Raw genomic sequence first — 22,346 nt, forward strand, 5'->3', positions numbered from 1 at the left:
AATTGCATTGAAATGGGCTATATCAATGGTTTTGACTTTTCAAAAAGAAAAACTGTTTGTCTTTAAAGTATCATATCACGGGAAAATAAATAATAATGATAATTCTTTGTTTGTATTTCTTATGTAGCATTAACTTTGTACACTTCCTTCGTTCTTTGAGATGCCATTCTTCTTCTTAACACTCTAACCAATTAGTAGTTACATGTATTATGGCCGCATAACAGACAAACTAAGGGACGTCGGGCGTTAATCTTGTCGCGCATCTTTGAATGCTATCTTGGGGAAATTTATTCAACGGATTGAACAGAGTGGATTTAACGTGTCAGGAGCAAACTTGAATATACAATGTTCAGAACGTATTTTTGGGTTTATTGTACATTGCTACTATTAAATATCAGCTGTTACTCAAAATATGAATCATTTATTAGGTGTACGTAGGGAACAACTTCAAAATGGATTCATGTTTGCATCGTGTCGAACATCTGGTATTTTACAATATCAATATGGGTGTTCTTCATTATAGAAACAACAGGATTTTTTTTCAGCGAATACGTAGAATGTCCGAGATAGGTTGAAGTTAAAGTTATCAACGTCATGACAAACCATATGATGTCGGTGTTCAGTGCGGGTCAACGTTTCAACTGCCGGTCTAGCACATTTCACAACACAAAGTCATATGTGAATTATATCAAATTTTAGGAAGAGACAAGAAGAGGAAATGCCGAAGATATTGATTGTATATGATATCATTGGTAAGACCTCGATCCTGAAAACTTTCGGCTTACAATACTCAATTAAGCATTCTAGTCATTTCAGCTTGTGCACCGTTGTTATTTTAATGAATCTAAATGAAATCAAATGACTGTTGTAATATTTAGATATGACCCCTTCTGTATATAATAAAGTACATCTTTTATACAGCTAACTAAAGGGAACTTTTGGAAAAGTAGGTCTGACAAAGACTGTCAACAATCATATAGCAATAACAAATAGTGGGACATAACAATGGCTACCGTAATAATCTCGATTTGTTATACTTTATTATACCCCAGCTTTAAACAAGTTGGAGTATACTCTTTTACCTCTGTCTGTCTGTCCGTCCATCCGTCAGTCCTTCAGTCCGTCAGTCCGTCCGTCCCTCCCATGAATATTTTTCGTCGCATCTTTCTCAGGAACTACATGACAAGGATTACTTAAATTTGATTTCAGGGTTAATATAAGTCAGCTATACCGTGTGATGCGTTTTCAGATTCATCACTCAACAATTTCCTGTTTACTGAACACTTGTATCATTTTACACATGATAGCCAAGTTGAAAATTTTCGTCACATTTTTCGCAGGAACTACAGTACAAGGATCTCTGAAATTTGTTTCAGGGTTTATATAAGTCAGCTTATACCGTGCGATGCGTTTTCAGATTCATTACTCAACAACTTCCTGTTTACCGAACACTTACATATTTGTACACTATTAAAATTACCCATTTGCGGCGGGGGTATCATCAGTGAGCAGTAGCTCGCAGTTTCACTTGATGTTGAAGGTTTACAAAACTTTTATAAATATATTACAGTACTAGTTTCAATTGTGTTTACAATTTTTAATTTAAAGCCTCAAACCGTATTTGAAGCAGAAAATAGCCATTTTTCAAAAAAAAAAATCATTATCATATTAGATTCAAAATGCGATTTAAGTTTGTATTTTTAAACTTACATTATATCTTTTTTTAAGTTATACTATTTATGTGCTGTTTATGTACGCACTTGAACTTGGTGTAAGTTTTTTTTTCTTCATACCTGTTTCACCAGTAGGCAAAACAAGAACTAATCATATTTTATAAGTATTTTGTCATGCTGCTATTTGTCTGAAATTTGTATAATTCAACATAGTATACAAATAGATATAAGAAGATGTGGTATGAGTGCCAATGAGACAACTCTCCATCCAAGTCAAAATTTATAAAAGTAAACCATTATAGGTCACAGTACGTTCTTAAACACGGAGCCTTGGCTCACACCGGACAGTAAGCTATCAAGGGCCCCAAAAATTACTAGTGTAAAACCATTCAAACGGGAAAACCAACGGTCTAATCTATATAAAAAACGAGAAACGAGAAAAAGCTATATTCTCTGCATTATTAACAAAATATTCAGTTTGTAACTTTGTATTGGAAGCATTGTCCTAATAAATTACACACAACGAGTGTGTTGGTTTTACAGTTGTAGTGTATTGCTCTAGATTTTTGCAATCCATCATCTTTTGTCAAGAGGACTCTTGATTCCTTCCCATCGTGTCCTACTACCACCAATTGATTACTATCCCAACACGCTACGAAAATATTTCCAGAAGCATCGTTGGTTATAGCAAGGGGATAATCTGATTTCTGACAGTCAAATTTCCAACGAACTTCTCCTTTCAAATCAGAGGAGTAGACAGCATCAGTACTGTGTGTAGTATAATAAAGTTTGTCATTCAACACGGAACAATGAATGGAGATATCGGCTGTTGACAAAGTTGAGAAGAAGGTATTACCTGAAAGATCAAAGAACTGAATGGTCTTGTTCCAGAGACTGACGACTAATTGTTCACCTGTACTAATAATACCATAGCAACCGTGTTTTATAGCTATAGTCCTTTGTACTTTCGATGAGTTTACGTCAACTATAACAATGTTATTCTTTAAAAATAATGTTGTAGCAACTGTGTCTTTATCCATCACTGCAACATCATAACATCGATCTTCAAGTTGTATGGTCTTAAAAAACTCGTCTTCTTGATTAATGATAACAAGTCTGTTTCTTAACGATTGATCGGCCATCACGATTCTCCCGTCGTTAAACATATCGATACCTGTTACTAATATGTTACTGGATTTTCCTTTAGGTGTCTTGAAAGAGCGGATATTTGTCAACTTAATGTTATCTACAGTGTTCGAAACAGGAACGAAAATCTGTCCCTGTTTCTCCTTCTTTAGAAGAATTTTGTTTGAAGACGAAGACTTCAATTCTAACTTCCCTAATTCTTTAAGTATCGGCGAAATTTCTATGTGAATATCAAAAGTGTTCATTATCTGGTCACTTTGTATTTATTTCTTCTATATCGATTTTTTTATTCCATTCATGTATACCAAGGAAAGCATGGAAATTCGACGCGTGTTGCTTAGTTTTTTCCAAATCACCACATATGTTTTCAACTTTTTTTTTCATTTCCGAGAGCTTTTCAATAAAATTATCAATATTTCCGTTTTGTTGTTTTTCCATGTTGTCCAATGTATCCAAAAGATCCTTTTCGAGTTTAGCTAAATGATTATTTATTGTTGTTCTAACATATTGCACTTCAGAAATGATGTTATCTTTCTGAACTCCAAAACTTGCTCGATTATTTTGTTTTTCCGTTATCAGATTGCCAATTAGTACGCTCATGTCTTTTGCCCTCTCTTCTAAATCTGAAAATGCAGCAGACGACTTCACTCTTCTAACTACTTCCGATAATGGCTTCAATTTTTGACTGGTACCATGTTTCTCTGCTACGCAAGACACACAACATGGTTCGTTGTGAATTACACAATAAAAGTCGAATTTTAAGCTGTGACCTATGCATTTCTGTCTGATTGCAGCAACGGAACTAGGCAGTTTCTGGTAATCTTTTATTGGTATTGTTTTATGGTTCTTTGTTAATCCCATGCGACCATGTTGTTTTTCGCAATCATCACAAATAGCTTCTTCACATTCGGAACACCAAACGGAGGCAGGTTTTGTTACGTTATCTGTCATACAAATATCGCATATCGGTACGAATGACGCCATATCAAACTGAAAAATAAAAGATAATTTTGTTTTATTTTACGTAATCTGTGTTTTAATTCGTAAGGAATATAAAACATGTAAACTATACAAAACATTTAAAGTCAATGTACCATGACTATAGGTGCAGGACCAAATAGTTAACATAGAAAATATGAAATGCCAATACTTCTAAATCTGGATACTAAATACCATTGACTCATAATATGTTATTCCCTTTAAACTAACCTGAACACAACCATAACTTGTAAAATTATTAACATCAATTTATCAGCAATCAAATATGGGCTTAAACGTTATTGTTTGAAACAACTTATTCTCGAAGTGCGGTGAATCAGATGTGGATACTGAAAATTCCAAATCCAGATCCAGATCTTTTAAAGTACATACAATCTTAGACTCTATTATCTTGCAATAGTATTAAAACATTTGGCTTTTCTACACTTTACACAAGTAAACCTCATTTCAAACTAAAAAAACAAATTGAAAAAGTTTGTTTTGCTTTGTTTCATAAAAAAGAATGGCCAACGTAGATACAAGTATATTGCCTTCGCGAGGGATAAAGCCTACTTTGTAAAACATCACTCTGATTCAAACTAAAAAATTCTCTGAAACTGACATTATCAAGATGCTTGATGTCTTGATTGACAACATATTTGTGACGTTTGGAGGAGGTTTTTTTTCAACAAAAAATCGGCATTTCCATGGGAACCAACTGTGCCCCTCTTCTTGTCGTCTTCTTCCTTTATTCATACGAGGTTGACTTCATACAGGAAGAAATAAAACAAGTTATCAGTATCTGTTTACTTTATTTCAGCTATATGGATGATGTTTTCTCACTAAAATTGTCCGCGAATGTGACCTTTCGATTTAGACTTATTACCGGGTTTGTACTTACATGAGCAACACGACGACTGCCACACGTGTTTTTGGTGCGGTTCGTGTTGCTGAGTCTTTTGTTCTATGTTGTGTTCTGTGTACTATTTTGTTTGTCTTTTTCTTTTTTAGCCATGGAGATGTCAGTTTATTTTCGACTTATGAGTTTGAATGTTCATTTGGCATCAATCGCCTCTCTTTTGTAATCTTTGCAAAAACTTCAAAGTCAATGAAGCATAAAAATCCATGGAAATTATAATACAACTGCATAACAAATATCAATGACTTAATCATAATATGTATCATGTAAACTATGCAAAACATTCAAAGTCAATGAGCAATGACTGAGGGGGCAAAGCCAAATAATTTCTATAAGTAAGTGCTAATACCTCTGCATGCAATGTGTCATTGATCTACTACTGGTGGTTTCCTTTATATTGTCCTGACATTTGCTGCTTTAGTATTAGGCTAGCACCAATTTATAAAAAGTATGCGTATGGCGGTATATACAGTTGAAGTGTTTAACCAGAAAACATATGATGTACGCTGGTGGCAAGTGAACCAAAAATTTCAAATGTAGAACGTTTTATAAAATATTTGAACAAAATTTAATCGATTAATTGTTAGTACAAGACCTTTCTTCTTAAAGTACAATTAGCTAGATAACTTAGCGTGAACTTATAAAGATATATTTTCCCCATAACAATGATAAACTAGGAGCTATCTACGCATGCAATCACTACAAGTGGTTTCAAAATGTTACTGTGGTTGATTTAGATGAGTTGTTATTTTCAAGTTTTGTAAGTTTCACGTTGTAAAGTTGAACGAAAATCAATTTTCGGTAAGTACTTAACACATGTAACACATGCCTTATAAGATTGTTTTCACGCATTTGGTCGGATAGCATAGTTGGTAAATAATTGCCAACAAAATAAAATCTCAATCTTATCCCTAGAAAACAAGAGGCTAACTGTTTTGATAGGTTAATGAACTTTCAGTGGTATTTTTATATCCAGTGTATCGTTAAAAACAAGATAGAAAAAAATGGCAATCATCTGTGCGTCAGGTTATAGAGGATGCTTAGAGAAAAACGATAAACAAAGAATACTTCAGAATTACCAATATTACGAGAATACGTCAGGAAGACAGCCACCCGAATTAATCCACACTAAGCCAAATTTTTTTTTTCAAGTCAATTCAAACAAATGCATAAGGTGGTGCAATGCTTTTAGGTCAAAAATGACACCATCTATGCGTCGTTATTGTTTGATTACCGTAAACTAATCCAAAATTTCCGCACCTGTTATAAAATGTATTTGATAGTATAAATTATGTATCTATACATACCAATATGATTTAGTAGATTTGCTCTAATAACGGGTCCGTTGCATATTTGTTTCTGTAATTATTTCCTCCTGACTCTAGAGAGATTTATGCTGATGTTTTTATTCTATGAGAACCAGAACAAATAAATCTATTTACATTAGAAAACCGGAAAGGGGTTAGTTATTATTGAATGTAATCCATTTCTTAATTGTTCCTTTCGAATAAAAAGATAATTGCAGTCTACTTAAAAAAAACAGAAACACACCGAAACAAATAACTTCAAGAAATCGAAACCACGTAAACTGCTTCACTAGTTCTGAGCGGTATATCTAAGAGTATTTCTTCAGAAAACGAACAAATTTGATAAAAACTTTTATTTTGGTCAGTTAGATAATCGACAAATACCTACTTTAATAATTAGTTTATCAACCAAAGTATGTCACAACAAATACTTAAGATTATTTTTGTAAATTTTGTAACAGCTTGATGACAGTAGTGAGACAATTTAGTACTGTCACGTGATAAATTATTTTTTTAAATAATATTATCCAACACATTACCACCAAGGTTTTCACAAAGGACAAACTACTGTTATTTCCCTTTGACTGTTTGGCTCCTGATACGTTTTGATGCGATTTAGTTGTCTCATTTAATTAAAATGAGAAATCATGTATACTTAAAATAGGATACAATCATAAAACACAAATATTCAAAACGCATCTGCACAACTTAAACTGTTTCTCCAGATGTAAGCTACATTTTTTTTTATTTGCATATTTTCTCTCATCAGAAAACGAAAGTACTATATAATTTATAACATTCATGTGGGAATATTAGTTAAGTACTTAATTAACCGCTAAATACTTACTTTAACAATCAGTTTGTCAACAAAAACATTGCACAATAAATGCTGCAGATCATTTGTCCAAGCTTAACATCAGTGTGTTGACAGAAATGTAACCAGGAAGTATTGTCACGTGATATAACTTTCAAAAATGACAAAATACAATTATGTCCCTTCAACTGTTTGAATCTTGATACAGTCTGATAGTATTGAATAGAATTTGAAGTTATGACGTTTATGAATGAGCAGTGCAGTCAAGTTGAAATACAATACGTTTATTATATTAAATATTGGTTAATTTGTCGATTAAACAAGTGAAATATCTATAATCTGAATACACATATACAATTATGTATATAAATTAACAAAAGGTATGATTATGTAGACGACTAAGCTACCAGACACTTAATTTCATTCTATATTCCTGATGAGAAGTTAGAACACTAATAAAGGGTTTACATTGGGTGTTCACAATGGAGAATAATGGGGTAACTACAGTATTAACGGCAAAAAATTTAAAACAACATTGATAAAATAGGCCAAAAATTACGGAATTCATAAATAAAGTATCCCCATGAAGACCCTCATAGTAAACAAAAGATTTTGATTATAAAATCACATTTAGTTGCCAATAACTATATATGTTTAGATTTTTTGGGGCTATTTCCAAAGGTTTTATTATAATATGATTAAATGTTGCATTTTCAAACCAGGTCTTTCAGAAAACAAATGTTCATACTCAGTTTCAATGTTTCATAATTTGTAGAATAAATACTTCACCCAATCCCTGTATATCTGCCTCTTTCTATCTCTTACTATATTCATTGAAACTAACATAGAAAATAGTTACCGTTTAGCTCATTTAATAATTAAAGATATATGTTTTGGAAACATCCGTAAATATTTGATGAAGTCTTAACTTATTATCACCCTGTGTTTTTAGTAATAGTAAAAGGTCAATGATAAGTTAATATTGATATTAAAAGACCTTCGAACAAAAAGGGATGTGGAGATCAACGAGGCCGAAGGGCGAGGAGATTTAAACAGCCCAATTTGTGAGGAGGTCTTTTAGTGTCAATATTAACTTAATCATTGAATTTTTACTGACTTACAAACCGTCAAAAACAAGAGAAAAGAACACAAAAAACACTTGCAGAAGCCTAATTCCCCTGAATTGCACGATATTAAATGGCAGTATATCATTTAATTATGTATACATTATAATTGTTTAGCATTAAAATAATACCATATGATAGTTGTATAAAATTAAGGGATAAATTTATATTTTCATAAATTCCAACTTTACAAAATAACGATTTTTTATTTGATAAATGAGTAAATCAAAACCCTGTACATACCTCATTTACAACTGACCAATGAATGTTCTCCACAACAACTTCTTGTTATATATATTTGATGTTTTTAATCTGTCAGTAATCATGAAATAGATTCGTAAAGACCATACCATATGAAAACAGTAAGTAAGTTTAACTCTTCCAACAATTAGTTATTTAAACAGCTTGTTTCACAACTTCTAATCGAACAGACCTAGATGCATAAGGTCCTTCACAATATTCAGGTAAATGTTCATTTTGGTTTTGATTCTGTGCTTCCAACACTACGTTACACGCAAATGAAAAAAAATAACACTAAAGTGTTGTCTGTTCAGTCCAATTAATTTATAAATCTTGTTTTGTTCGGGTTTTTTTAAAATAAAAACTATGCCCGTAAACTTCTATGAATAAAATCATGTTAAATAGCATAACTGTTACATCTTTAGCACCAAGTTATGTAGGTTTGAGTGGCTAGATCAATCGTATATAGATGAGATATTTTCGTAAGGAAGATCATCCCTTTTAAATTGAAATACAATGTATAATTATATGAAAATGAACACTTTTATTTTAGTCGTCCGTCATTCCCTTTTCACGTCTAAATGAAGCAAACAACTTGAAAAATACCTTTTACCTTTCTTAGTTTTATATTCGCCTGATATTATTATACATTATAAATCGTTATGAAACATTAAAAAGAACCATAGTAAAAGCATATTTAAAAGAAATTAATTAGTGTTCAGTTATGTAGTAAATTGCAAAAAAGAAATAACCCAAAAAAATAAAACTTAAACAATTTTGACTGTTGTTTGCTTAACGTCCAATGGCAAAGATTTCATACATATTCATGACGAGAACACATAAATTTTAAATACATTAGACAGGTCTTGCAATAGGAGGTCGGCAGTGAGGTTGGACGTGAAACTTGGAGTACCACTGGAAAATAAGGGTATATTGAATAATGACAGAAATTTAGCCTTGCAACAGCTGGACACACCGGACCCCTCAAATAATTGGTCCAACAGTTTTTAATCTGAAGAAAGCGTTGGTCTATGAAATATACCCTGAAGTATATATTTACGTGTAGTTTCCAAAATCATTTAACACATCTAATTCAGATTAGATACTTTTTGCTCGCTTAAGTAACTGTTAGCATTCTGTGAAACTGTATTGTTTATTGTACTTGGAGTTTTTAGTATGATATTGTATACTACCGCTCTCCTGTTTGGTTTCGTGGGAGTTTGTTCGCCTCGAGAGCGGGAGGTTGTTGGTTCAAATCCCGACCGGGTCAAACAAAGACGTTAAAATTGGTATTTGCTGTTTCAATGCTAAACACGCGGCATTTAAGAGTAAAAGCACAGACTGGCCGGCTCGGAGTCAGAAATGTGTGCTGGTAAGGTGTCTTTTCTCCTTGCGAACTGTTAGCTTGTGAACTTATACGTTACAAATCCGGCTCAGCGTGTCGGTCTATTACAAATCTGGGTTAATATTAATATTACATTTACATGTTATCGTCCTGAATATGCATTTGATATGCCACTGGGCGTCATCCATTATCATTGTTTATTTGATTTACCGTTAATATACAGTGAAGTGTTTTTCTTCTACTGGTTTATATTACACCTTCTTTACCACCGACCGAAATTAAAAAAGGGCAGGTGATAATTTTCAACCAAATACTTGCGCCTGTTGGGATATCTTTGACGGTAAATGATATTGAACCCAATGTGCCTGTTGGGATATCTTTGACGGTACATACTATTGAATCAAATGTGCCTGTTGGGATATCTTTGACGGTAAATATCATTAAATTAACTCCGTTTTATTAGTCATGGGGCGGTGTTGAGCTTATCATACTGCATAGGCATCTTTCTATTACAAAATACTGTATGTTGACTCTTAATGTTTTGAATTGTCTGTGTCATTGGGTTTCTGTCGCAATAATGTATACCTTTTTCTCCTTTTATTCAAAACCAAAGGACCGCCTCGGTGGTCTCGTGGTAGCGTGTTCGTCTCGAGTGCAGGAGGTTGGGGGTTCGAACCCTGGCAGGGTTAAACCAAAGACATTAAAATTGGTATTTGCTCCATCTCCGCGGCATTAAAGAGTAAAAGCAAAGACTGGTCGGCTCGGAATCAGAATAATGTGTGCGGGTAAGGTGACATGTCTTCCTGCGGGCTATCACCTTGTGAACTAGCACGTTACGAATCTGATTCAGCTTGTCGGTCTAGTACACATCAGGGTTAATATTGATATTACATTAACATGTTCTCATCCTAAATATGCATATTTTTTATTTGCCGCTGGACGTAAAGCATCATCATCATCATCATCATCATCATCATCATCATCATCATCATCATCATCATCATCATCATCATCATCATCATCATCATCATCATCATCATCATCATCATCATCATCATCATCCGGTCGAAATAGGAGTGTGGTATATCCGATGCCTGGTGAAGTGAGGGTTTCACTCTATCTATACAACTATTTGAATAACTCTTTGAGGCGAAATACGATTTACACACAAGTTAAATGATGGAAAGCTCAAAACAACAACAAAAGCCAGCTAAATCTTCAAATACGTCGCATGGCTGAATTTAACACATGTTTGCTCTTTTTGCAAAAAAAAATGAAGATGAAAATTCTTTTTTTTAATAACAAAACCGATCAGTAAGACAATATATAAAAAATAAATGAAACGGCCAAAACGAGTTGAATCCTTATATAGATTGTTGCCAACTTTTTTTTTATCCATTTTCACTTTTATTCCAACTATACCAGAAATAAAAACAACTCGAAACAGCAAATTGTGTCATCTAGACGACACTACCGTCGTTGTGCGCTTCAATATATGATTTACTGCTACCACTTATATTTTTTTTCTGTTCTACTCCGCTCCTCCTTGTTTGGCTGGATTGTATACAATGTAACCCCTGATATTGACTACTTTATTTAATGTTAAAATAAATTAAATGCAAAGAGAAAATGAGGAAAGAAATGCTAAAATTTACGCTTAAAAATCAGTAATAAATCAAAGCCAAATATATAAAAATTGGAAAACTGTTTGAGACAAATATTAACTGATAAGACATAACTAAATGAAGCTGATTAATTGATTGCTCCCTTAATGTCCAGTGGAAAGTATGTCATGCATATTCGCGGAGAGATGCAAGTTGATCGACCTCAAGCAATGATAACAATTTTAGAGTGACATTTAATAAGATAGAGCGTTGACTAGATAAATAATAATAAGTAAATAATCAAAAACTATCTACATTGCTAATTAAGAAAATATTCATGGTGTCCGTAGATTTGTTTACAATTAACAATGCGTTGGGCATTTATATTCGATTATTTTTTCCCTAACTAGGGCTGCCATGAATTATTTCGATTATAATAGGACAAATGCGGTAATTTTGTTAAAAGTGAAAGCCCTTTGCACATGATACTGTTTTGGCTGTTCCGTTTTACTCCACATATAACAATATTGATAATACTATATTATTCACAATCCAATCATGAATACAAAAAAAATACTATTTATGTAAAATTTGACACGGAAAACATGTATATGACGTCACACAAAAGTCTGATGAGTCCTATCAAATTGACATTTACCTTATAATAATCATTCTATACACCACATTCAGTAGACTTGTTGCTTATAGTACAGATACATAATTGATATAACAAAAATAATAAAACTATTAATGCTTATTTGAATTATAGCTTTGAAAAATAACGTTAAATATCTTTTTTAAACTTTTTTATTGCACATGTAATTACTGTGATTGAGTTCAATAGCAGTGCATCAAAGTCTTTGAAGGCTCACTGATATGTAAATATTGTTCTAAAATATGTTGTAATAGATGCAGTATCAGGTTGACTTATAAAAATAAATATGTATATAGTATCTGGAAAAAAAATGCCTTGTCATGAAATCTTTACGTTATCCAATGGCCATGAAAATGACACCAAGAACAGATGAACCGTGTCAGAAAGAGAAATGTTTAAATATACCCTTTCTATGCTTCAAATATAGTTAAATGATTTCTTAATGTATCAAAGAAACTAAATTTATTGCGGAAACATTCACCATTGAATCAAAGAAAATCAAGGTCTGATGAGTCCTATACTTTAAGCGTTGGCATGAGAAGCAATTTTTTTTTACATCAATACAGTTTTAATTTTATCACATAAGAAACCAAGCTAACCACAAAAACTTGACGTTGCAAATAGAACCATTAATTTGATATCACGGTCAGGGTAGCACTTCAAGATAGACATGTAAAACTTGCATCATTCAATACACAAAATAAGGTTGACCTGTTATTTAAAATATCAGAACAACGGACCATGAATCAATAGTTTACTTTTACCAATAAACCTTTACTTTTGTTAAGGTCAGCTGAATAATGCCAGAGAGATTCTTTCTCTGTGCTTGACGAACATGTGAAAAGTTACCTGGGGGGATGAAAAGTTAGTTTGAATTATTTTCAAAAGTCAAACATTACTCGAGACAGACATTAAACATTTGTCATTTCTATGGTTTTCATTTTGGCGCCTTTTTTATTTCATACTTGTGATTATGACACATGCAATCGGTAAACTAACAGATCACTCAAGAATTGTTGTATCAAAGATCAAAGACCACAAAAACCTGTCTGTAGAAACTCGGCCTCTATAAGTGTATACAAGAGGCGGAAAATACAAAGCGGACATTCAAAACTCAAAAGGAGAAGAAAAAATAACACCACCATAACAAAAAAGAAAAACGACGAAAAGACGAACAAGTTCTACATCAAGTATTTAGAAAGTTAACAAAAATCTTATGTTAGATGCACAAATCCACATGAAAAAAAAACACACACACACCTACACATAAGTTAAAAAAAAGCAAACTATAAACAGTTTAGTTATGGGTTTTCATAATAAACAAAATCAAAATACTGATATCATTTTGGTAAAATAGTAAACAAATAATGTGCGAATGCCAAACCTAATATAGTGTTATGCAGCTATATAAGTTGATTTTGCTTTTTCCCATTATAAGTAGACTCTGATGAAGAAATTGTATGGGATTTTTTGGACGGAAAGCTTTTAAGATGGGCACAAAGCTGATTGATATATCAGAAATAACAATATTTCTTAATATATTCATTTTATTCAAGAAGTCAGTATTGTAAATAACCACATGAATTGAAAACTTGAGAACATAACATTACTTCCTCTTCATAGACCAGGTTTTCTTAGTACCTTCGACATGCACGATATGAACATTCATTGTTGTACCAAGTTTTCCTACAAATATTTCAATAGATTGAATCAATTGCGCTTTGTAATGTTTTTGTATTGGTTGGTTTTCCTTTCGACTTTTTATTACATGGTGTTGTCTGATAATCTTTTCTTATGCAGCCTTGTATATTGTTTCTCTTTTTTAACTAGCTAATTAATACATATTTAATGCTCAACTATCTGTCCTTTTTACCTAACGAATTAGGAAAATGAAGCAAGATAATCTTAATGGTTTTTCTAAGTCTAATTTATTACACAATATTTCATAGACTTTTAACAAATTCCTGCTCATTCAATTTCAACGCACGGGTTTAAAAAACAGAGTTGTTTCACTAGAAGGAGAAGGCTGCAATCTGTTCAATATAGATATGAATCTGTCTGATGATCACGCGTTTGTATAAATGAATTTGATATAGTATAATTGTCAATGAGACAATTATCCAACAGAGCCTATATGACGCGGAATAAACTGTTTGAGCAGCTATAGGTCACCGTACGATCTTCAACAATGATTATATTCCATTTTGAGCAAATAATCTCTGACGTATTCATAATCATGTATATAGGTTAAGATTTCACAAAACATGTTAAACCTCGCAGCATTTTTGCGCCTGTTCCTAGTCAAGAATTTTCTTAGTCTTGGTTTTTTTTATATATTCTGGTTCATTTGAATGTGTCGGAGTTTCTTGTGGCGACCATTTTCCTGAACAAGTATACATTATTGTTTAGGGGACAGCTGGAATCCACCTCCGGTTGCGGGATATTCTCGCTGCGATGAGGACCCATTGGTGGCCTTGGGCTGTTTTCTGCTCTTTGCTCGGGTTGTTGTATCTTTGACACCTCATTCTCTTTTCAATCATTGGCCCTCAAATATATAGTTTGGATGAAGCACTGTATTCATACATACTGACATTCTAAATCGATAAGGATTATCAGATTTGACAAAAACATAAAATTTCAATTTAAAAAAAAAATAACATTGAATAACGAATACTAATGGGAAAAAGACACGATTACGACGAACATGTCAAAATCTACTTTAATAATGAGATTTAGGGAAGCAATACCAACCCATTGTCAAAGGTTGTGAAACCAGTCATGACTTTCCCTTTATACACTCTGTAGCCTCCACCATATACAAAAATACTATTCAAATGTACTTTACAGTCTTTCTGTGAGTACTTGATATCTTCAAAAAAAAAAAGTTACACCAACTTTAATTATATTGGTTAAATAAGATATGTAAAACACAATGGTTCATAGTTTAAAATTTTGTACTATTAGTCTACTTTAACATGCTGACGAACTCTATGAATAAGTATTCCACCAGAAATTTAAGACTTTTTTAATTTTTAATTATGTTCTAGATTTTAAAAAAAAACGTATCTTTTGATCACCACATTTTCTTCTGAACAAAGCTTTAAAGTTTAAACAACTCATGTACTCTACTCGTTAAAAGTAACTTATCTGGATAAAAAAGACAGTACTTGAAGATGAACAATTTGTATATTTTACCTGGGTCCTCACAACAGCGAACGTTCAATCCCAATCCTTCGTTGAATTCCCATCCACTTGCATAACCATACCCAGGACACCTGAAGGGCCCTTTCAGGGAATATACTTCCACAATAACAAAAAAAGATTATGATCATTAAAATGCAATGAACGTATAGAAAGTTTGATTTAAATACAGTATTGTATTTTTTAAATTATGAGCCAGACAGTTTATGTAAGATTAAAGGAATATATATTCTAATCCAGTACGCATTTTCTCGATTATCTGTCTATCAAAACTGTTAACAAATCATTTGTTTCCTTCTTTGTTGTAGCGAAAGCCGATGCGTCGACGGGTTAAGCGTCCCCTACTATTCATGCATCACTTGCTTTGCGAATTAACAGTCAGTAAATATATCCAAGTCGAGAATAAGACACAAATTTGACGATTATAGTAGTATGTAAGACTACCAAAACATGTCGCTAGTGAGTTGAAAGGCCGATCGTGATAATTCAGTTTTTCTTCCTCATATCTCTGCTGTAGTAGTTTACGTGTAAGGAGCACTAATGATGACGTCCCTGTAATGTGAACAGGCCATGCCGTGATATTTGAGCTGAAATTCATATTTCAAATAATTGTTCGTAAAAATAAAATCTTTTCAAACAATAACAGACAATAGTCAATTCGAATGTATATTTGAAAGTAAAGCATATATGCCTTATCAGAGCCTTATATATCATTGGTAGATAGGAACTTAATGCTGTTTACCTTTAACTAGTTTATGTTTATTGTACTTGCTTTTTTTATATCAAACATTTTGAATTTGTATCAATTCAATATTTTTTAATTACTATTAAAGATAAAAATTGGCAAAATACATACGAATATTCTGGCATTTTACATTTCTACCTGGCCCAGGTTTACAGGTAAATGGGTATGGATCAGGGGAAAGTTTATCATGAGCATAACCATCTGTACAAAACTGCTTAAACCTAACAGGCTTCCTTGAAAACATTCTACTATTTGTCACACATGGTAGAAACAAAGCCGAAACCAAGAAAATAAATCCTGTGAAAAGTGAAAAGAAGCTGTTATAAACACCGATTTTAAACCTGGTAGTGTAAAAAGATTTATTTTTCACGGCAATCAAATTTCGCGCATCAAGAATCAAAACCTTGTCACTAGGTTTTAATGTAGCGCTGTTTTTGTTGTTGACCCTTTACCTTCCTAAAAGATTAAATTCACCTTAATATTAATTTGGTAGAGAAAAGCAGAGTAAACTTTACCTGTCTGATTGGATACTTTAGTTTCGCGATCGTTTGTTTTACTATGTCCGATTTGACTTTCACAGAAACGTCACGCGAATACTTCATTAATCTATGCAGCGTACTACATCGTTCGCATGAAAACATTAACAGTTGGACGACGTCACAATGTGTTATATTTTTTTACAGGGAGAGGAAATCAAACTAAAACACCCTGGTGGACTGTTTTAGATGGAAATCTAATTCAATCATGACCTTTGCATAATTCGCCTTTGAAAACAATTTATGCATGTACGTAGAAAAATGTATTCGATTTCAACATTAAAAAAACAACTATTCTCTCGTTTTGTACATGAGGGTTTGTTTGTTTTCGTCGTTTTTTTTTTTATTCTGTGTACCAATGTTATGAATGTGTAAACAGTGGTTTAAACGAATATAGTTGTCTTGTCTTATCTTGCCTTGTGTCTGTCCGTAGTAATAAGCTTCGTTAGTTTCTCCTCAAGACTTTATGTATTTTGCATTCAGTGTTAAGTAGAGATCTGTATTTGTTGTTTGTACATTTATGTTGCTAAGTATACCCATAAGAAGAAAACCTTTGTGCAATTGAACTCATCAATGATACCAGGATAGATATTATGTTCGCTAGACAGAAGACTATCTCTTTTAAATACTTTAAAAAGGGAAACAAAAAATATTGAAAGACATTTTAGTAAATAGCATATGCAAATGTTACAGGTTCAGTTTATAAGACGATTATATATAAGTAAATACATTTGTAGCAACAACTTGGTATAACTTAGCTAACCAGGTTTAATCAACCATTTTCTACCAAGTCAGAAATATGACAGTTGTTATCCATTCGTTTGATGTGTTTGAGCTTTTGATTTTGCCTTTTGATTACGAACTTTCACTTTTGAATTTTCCTCGGATATCGGTATTTTGGTTTTTTTTTACTTTTTTTGAAGATTATTAAACAAATAATAGTAGATAAGACAGAATGAAACTAAATCATCAATAACCATCTATCACGCAACAAATAAAATCACAGGGATAAAAATTGCAGTCAATTATTAAATATATATATATATATAATTTCTATCAATAGTTTCTATAAAATGGAAAACGAAATGTCATGAAAAGTAGTGCTACACTGCAGACTGATTAATGATGTTATTATTTCAAAGTCCATGACATATTCTAATTTAAGTAACACTCCAGTTCGTACAAGGAAAATAGCCTAAGGATAGAATTGAATAAACTGTTAACAATGTACAAAATAAACAAAATAGGTTGAACAAAGGTTATGGGTTTCTTGAAGTATTGATTATAAACAAAATTTGAGCCAACTTTAAAATTTCTTCATCAGAAGGTATTGATCGAAAATAATGAGGTTTTTTTTTTTAAAGTATTTAGATTTTTTTCAAATTTATAATACCATCAAATTTATTTGTGAGACACGTATTTAGTTATATATATATAAATATATATTGCATATTTTTCTCATTATTGAAGGCTGTACGGTTGCCTATAATTGTTTACATCCACTTCAATTGAACTTTGGTGGATAGTTTTCACATTGTCAATCATACCACTTCTCCTTATTATGATATTTCGTCACGTCCATATTTTTGCTCAATTGGCTGTTAGAGTATATGATGCATCCATGGACATATTTTCCAAAGCGTTTTTATTGTCTTAAAATGTTCTTAACAATAGATTTAAAACTATTTGTTATTTTGGGGGTACCAACTATGAAAGTACCAAAAGTTTTTTTTTTATTCTGCAACATCGAATTATGATAGAAAATTAAACAATGGTAAAGATATGATCTGAATGCCAATGAGGTATATCTCTACTTTAAATAAAATGAAGTAGAATGCTAGGAACTATAGGTCACTGTATGACCTTAAACAATGAGCAAAACCCAAGTAAACAATTCATAAAAGAAAATAACGGTCTAATTTATGAACTAAACAATAAATAACAAACAAATATAACATTCAACAACGAAAGACAACCACTATATTAAACACTTGATACAGGCACATACAAAATGTGGTGGGGTAAACTATGTTTGTGGATACGTCGACCCTTTCCCTAACCTGAGACAGTGATGTAACAGCACAACATAAGAACAAACTATTAGAATGGATGAAAGTATATATATTATTATGTATGAACTCCATGAAATGGTTTTCCTTCCACTTAACGGAATTTGTATATAAAGTTTTTACATTATTTATTATTGAGATATAAGAACAGTTGTTCAGTTTACTACACTTTTTTTCCGGAAATTCATTTTATATAATACTTCTGAATTTGCTCATCTAACATTATAATCGAATATCAAAAAACCTGAAGTTACAACCGTTCAATGGATACAATTAAAAGGCCAAATCAATGTTTTAGTTGAAGAAAGTAAAAATGAAATCTTACATAGTTGTGTCAAATCTGCCTAATGCCATCCATGCCTTTGCGCGTAGAGAAACTCAATTGGTTGGATCGTACAAACATAGAAAATAATATAGCTTAAACGACGCATATGTGACTCCTTTTTGTTAAATAAGGCAACAGCTTAATGAAATTTACAAATTATTAAGGAACTAAGTTTTCAAGTCCCTCAGGCAAATTTGACGTTAGATGTATTTTCATATCTTACGAAAACCCCCCCTCCCCCCCCCCCCCCCCACCCCCCCCCCCCCCACCCCCCAATTTCAAGTTTTTGTAAATAAAACTAATTATCTAACGTCTGTAGAAAAAGATATCTAAAAAAAAGAATTGAAGAATTTAACACAGACTAAAAAATAAACTCAACAAACCTGTTTAATGAATAGAAATACGGTTTGATTTTAAATAACGGAACGAGACTTACCTTTGCGAATACTGTAATTGAACGACATTACAAAAATTATAAACTGCGCCAAATTGCATTTGTAAAAGTCTTTTGTACCTTATATTACACATGCAAACACCGTATTATTTTTAAATCATTAAATACAGATCTAGACATTTATATTGATGTATTACATGGTTATGGTTCAGACGATTTGATTGATAAATCAACATCGACAAAAGTAAATATCAAAGAAAGTTATACTTTACCAGCTGAACTGAAAGAAAATGAAATGTCTTACTCAATCATTTAAACACATATATTTTTCTCAAGGTCTCATTGACTTTCCGTCCCATTGTAATTATTTGAAATAAACAATTAAATAATATTAAATAACGATAAAGTTTGCTTAATTTGTTTTTAAAAACCTGATATTTAAGTGATAAACAAAGACTACAGTAAATTTGCCGTTAACTTCTGTGATGTATTTTAGTTACAAATTCTTTACAAAAGGAACATCTGAAAATAATCACCCTCCATATAAAACATTTTATTTGTGTAATTGAATAATCATATGATATATATCATGACGGGATTTTTAATGAGAAGGCTAGATGTTTCTTTGATGTTCACATGAAGCCATAAGCCATTAGGTTCAACTTTCCATATGTTGTTAGCCGTGGTTGTCATTTTGGTAGGTTCAAAATTCACAAGTTAATAAAAAAACCTTTAAAGATTATACAGAGTGTGTGCCAATAGGTTCAGCTATTGTAGATGAAAAGTTTTAGAAATAAGATTTTAAGAGGCGGACTATGGGCGCACTAACAGACCAACAGAGATATCAATAATTCAGGTGTCAGGAAAAAAAAGATGTACATATACCTCGTTAAATTACCATATATCTTAAAAAGAGGGGATATGACAAGGGTCCTACCAAGCATTAATTTAACAAACTTCGCATGTTGAATGCACAGAAAGAGACACTTAGTCTGTCGACGCACCCGATCTCGCTTCTTTTTTAATTCAAGCAGTTCCCTCAGTTTTTGTTTATACCTCGCTTTGTATCTTCTAAATAATTTAATGAGATTGAAACATCGGTAAACTTATGTTGCCTCTAATTTAAAGCCATTTAACATAATGTTAAAATAAAGTTTTTAGTTTCGACAGTTACTGCAGAACGTTTAGGTGATGCTTGCAGAAGAATATACTTAATCCGTCGACAAACCTGGTCTCACTCCGCTTTAATATTATGAGATTTCAAAGGATTGTCCTTTCATCTTTTGTGGGAGGTAGTGGTTTTTCAAATTTATTCTTTATTTCTAAATTTCTTGAAAAAAAAATCATTTGTTTCATACTGGAAATAAAACAAAAAGTCAGTTTCCATTGAAAATTAGGAGAAAAAATCAATTCAACATTGAGTTTCAAATATTTTGCTTGTTCCTGTATGTTATGAAAAAAAGTTTGTGTGTTTGATTGAAGTCGAGATCAAAACAATTGTCTGTCCCGATTAAAAAAATCACAAACGATGAATGGTCGGTGCCTAATGGGCTTCAATTCCATGTTGTCTGGTCTAGGTGTCAGCAGACGTCGTTATGTAATATAGATACAATGAATAAGCGTAGATTCTTGAAAAAAGAAACCATGAGCCCGGAGGGCGAATGGTTTGTTTTTCATGAATCAACGCTTATCCATTGTATCTATTACTTAAACTATTGTGTTGATGTCTTTTCAAAATTAAAGCCTTTTCTTAATTAGAAGGTATTGTAAGTCAATATTAATAACCATGTTATCATGTTCAATGATGCATTTATAAATCAAAGTTCACAATTAATTAGTCAGGGAAATACAAATATAACATAACACGTCCGTCTTTAAATCATTATGCATCTGAATATTATCCTTAATTTACAAAATAATCAATATTCGAATTTATTTTTAAGTATATATAATAAGTATGTTACCAAAATGTCTAGCAAGAACCCTAACTATTGGCACATCACAATTTACTCGCACAGGTATTTGCGATTAAACATTTGTAAAGATGTGTAGTAAAACAGATGAAATCATACTATATAGATATAAAACAAAAATTGATAAATTGAAGTTAATCATTTTTTTCCAAATACCTGAATTGGCCAATAATTATCCACAAATAAACAGGAAAACCAGCTATTATTACAAAAATATCCACAATAACATACAAAATAAGAAAAACGGAAAAACTAAAGAAAAGAGAGATCAAAAAGAATACAGGGATTCGAACCTAAACCGACAAGTTTCTACCTTTAACTTGAATCTTCAACTCATTGATCGAAACATGTTTTTTTTTTTATCTTTACCATGTTTACCTGGTGGCTACCGAATTATACTATACAATTGCCTATTATGTCTATATATAAAGATACAAGTCCTGTGTGTCCGTTGTACCGATGTGTATCCTATGTTCATTTATATATATAAAATAGACATTCAAATAACAACCCATTGGTAGCCGAGAGGTTCCGTGGATGTGTTGATGTCAGTCACACATAACAGATTTCAAGTAGGGGTTCGATTCCCAGTGATGGCATATAAAAGTTACAAAAATTGAAGGTAAGTTTTTAAATTAATTCCATAAGTGAACAGAAATCAGTAAATTAGCAAATTCAAACATGATGAAATTAGGCACACAAAGGAAACAATTGAATATAATTTGGTGAGCTCATTTCAGCGACAGATTCGGGAAGCGTTGATTCTAGAAAAAAAATCCACGGCAAATGTATAGGCTGACGTCACGACAATGGTTTAAACTGTCTTCACATTCAACTTCAAACTTGTTTATGAAGTTCTTATCTATTCATTATTTTAATGGGTTTTTTTCACAGTGAAGTTCTGTAGAGTATGTAAAAGAAAATAGTATTTTTTTTTTCTTACAACTATTTGTTTTGATAATTTTTTTACAGGAAGATATCCTAGTTTAAATAATCTGTCATCTAGAAAGTATTAGAAATCGTTAAGTTTTTCAACAAACCACTTATATTTTACTGCTTGTTATCCATCTCTACAATGAGCAAAATCCTGATGTTTTCCCGAGGACCATAACAAAGAAAAGATAGACGGCAATAGGTTCAGATATTGTATATGAAAAGGTTTTGAAATAATATTTTAAGGGGCGGACTATGAGCGCACAAACAGACTTACATATTTTCAACAGATGCAAAGGTATGTCCTGTTGTGGAAGCTTAAGTGAAACAGTATATAAGTTGCATTTCAGCAACAACCCCTGACT

The 22,346-nt window shown here is 32.1% G+C and overlaps 2 protein-coding genes across 2 annotated transcripts; both read right to left on the reverse strand.

The window, feature by feature from the left end:
• Positions 1-2,105: 2,105 nt before the first annotated feature.
• LOC127720350 (uncharacterized) lies at positions 2,106-6,976 on the reverse strand. The gene is made up of 2 exons (XM_052226932.1): positions 6,871-6,976; positions 2,106-3,809 (listed from the first exon to the last, which is right to left on the reverse strand). The coding sequence occupies exon 2, from the start codon at positions 3,062-3,064 to the stop codon at positions 2,147-2,149; it is 918 nt and encodes a 305-aa protein (XP_052082892.1). The 5' UTR covers positions 3,065-3,809; positions 6,871-6,976; the 3' UTR covers positions 2,106-2,146.
• Positions 6,977-13,389: 6,413 nt separating this feature from the next.
• Positions 13,390-19,210, reverse strand: LOC127720355 (uncharacterized). Its single transcript, XM_052226935.1, has 5 exons — positions 19,118-19,210; positions 15,863-16,048; positions 15,001-15,105; positions 14,557-14,674; positions 13,390-13,491 (listed from the first exon to the last, which is right to left on the reverse strand). Exons 1-5 carry the CDS (start codon positions 19,143-19,145, stop codon positions 13,440-13,442), a joined length of 489 nt encoding a protein of 162 aa, XP_052082895.1. The 5' UTR covers positions 19,146-19,210; the 3' UTR covers positions 13,390-13,439.
• Positions 19,211-22,346: the final 3,136 nt, after the last annotated feature.

The sequence above is a fragment of the Mytilus californianus genome, unplaced genomic scaffold, assembly GCF_021869535.1.
Source record: "Mytilus californianus isolate M0D057914Y unplaced genomic scaffold, xbMytCali1.0.p SCAF_11, whole genome shotgun sequence".
Lineage (NCBI taxonomy): Eukaryota > Metazoa > Mollusca > Bivalvia > Mytilida > Mytilidae > Mytilus > Mytilus californianus.

What these genes read in the sequence shown, in the direction of transcription:
- LOC127720350 (XM_052226932.1), bottom strand. Translation starts at nt 3,064, where the DNA reads ATGAACACTTTTGATATTCACATAGAAATTTCGCCGATACTTAAAGAA.
- LOC127720355 (XM_052226935.1), bottom strand. Translation starts at nt 19,145, where the DNA reads ATGTCGTTCAATTACAGTATTCGCAAAG. An exon ending in TCGCTGTTGTGAGGACCCAG is followed by an intron (nt 14,675 to 15,000) that starts GTAAAATATACA and finishes TTTTTTTTGAAG; the next exon opens with ATATCAAGTACTCACAGAAA. An exon ending in TTCACAACCTTTGACAATGG is followed by an intron (nt 13,492 to 14,556) that starts GTTGGTATTGCT and finishes AAATATTTGTAG; the next exon opens with GAAAACTTGGTACAACAATG.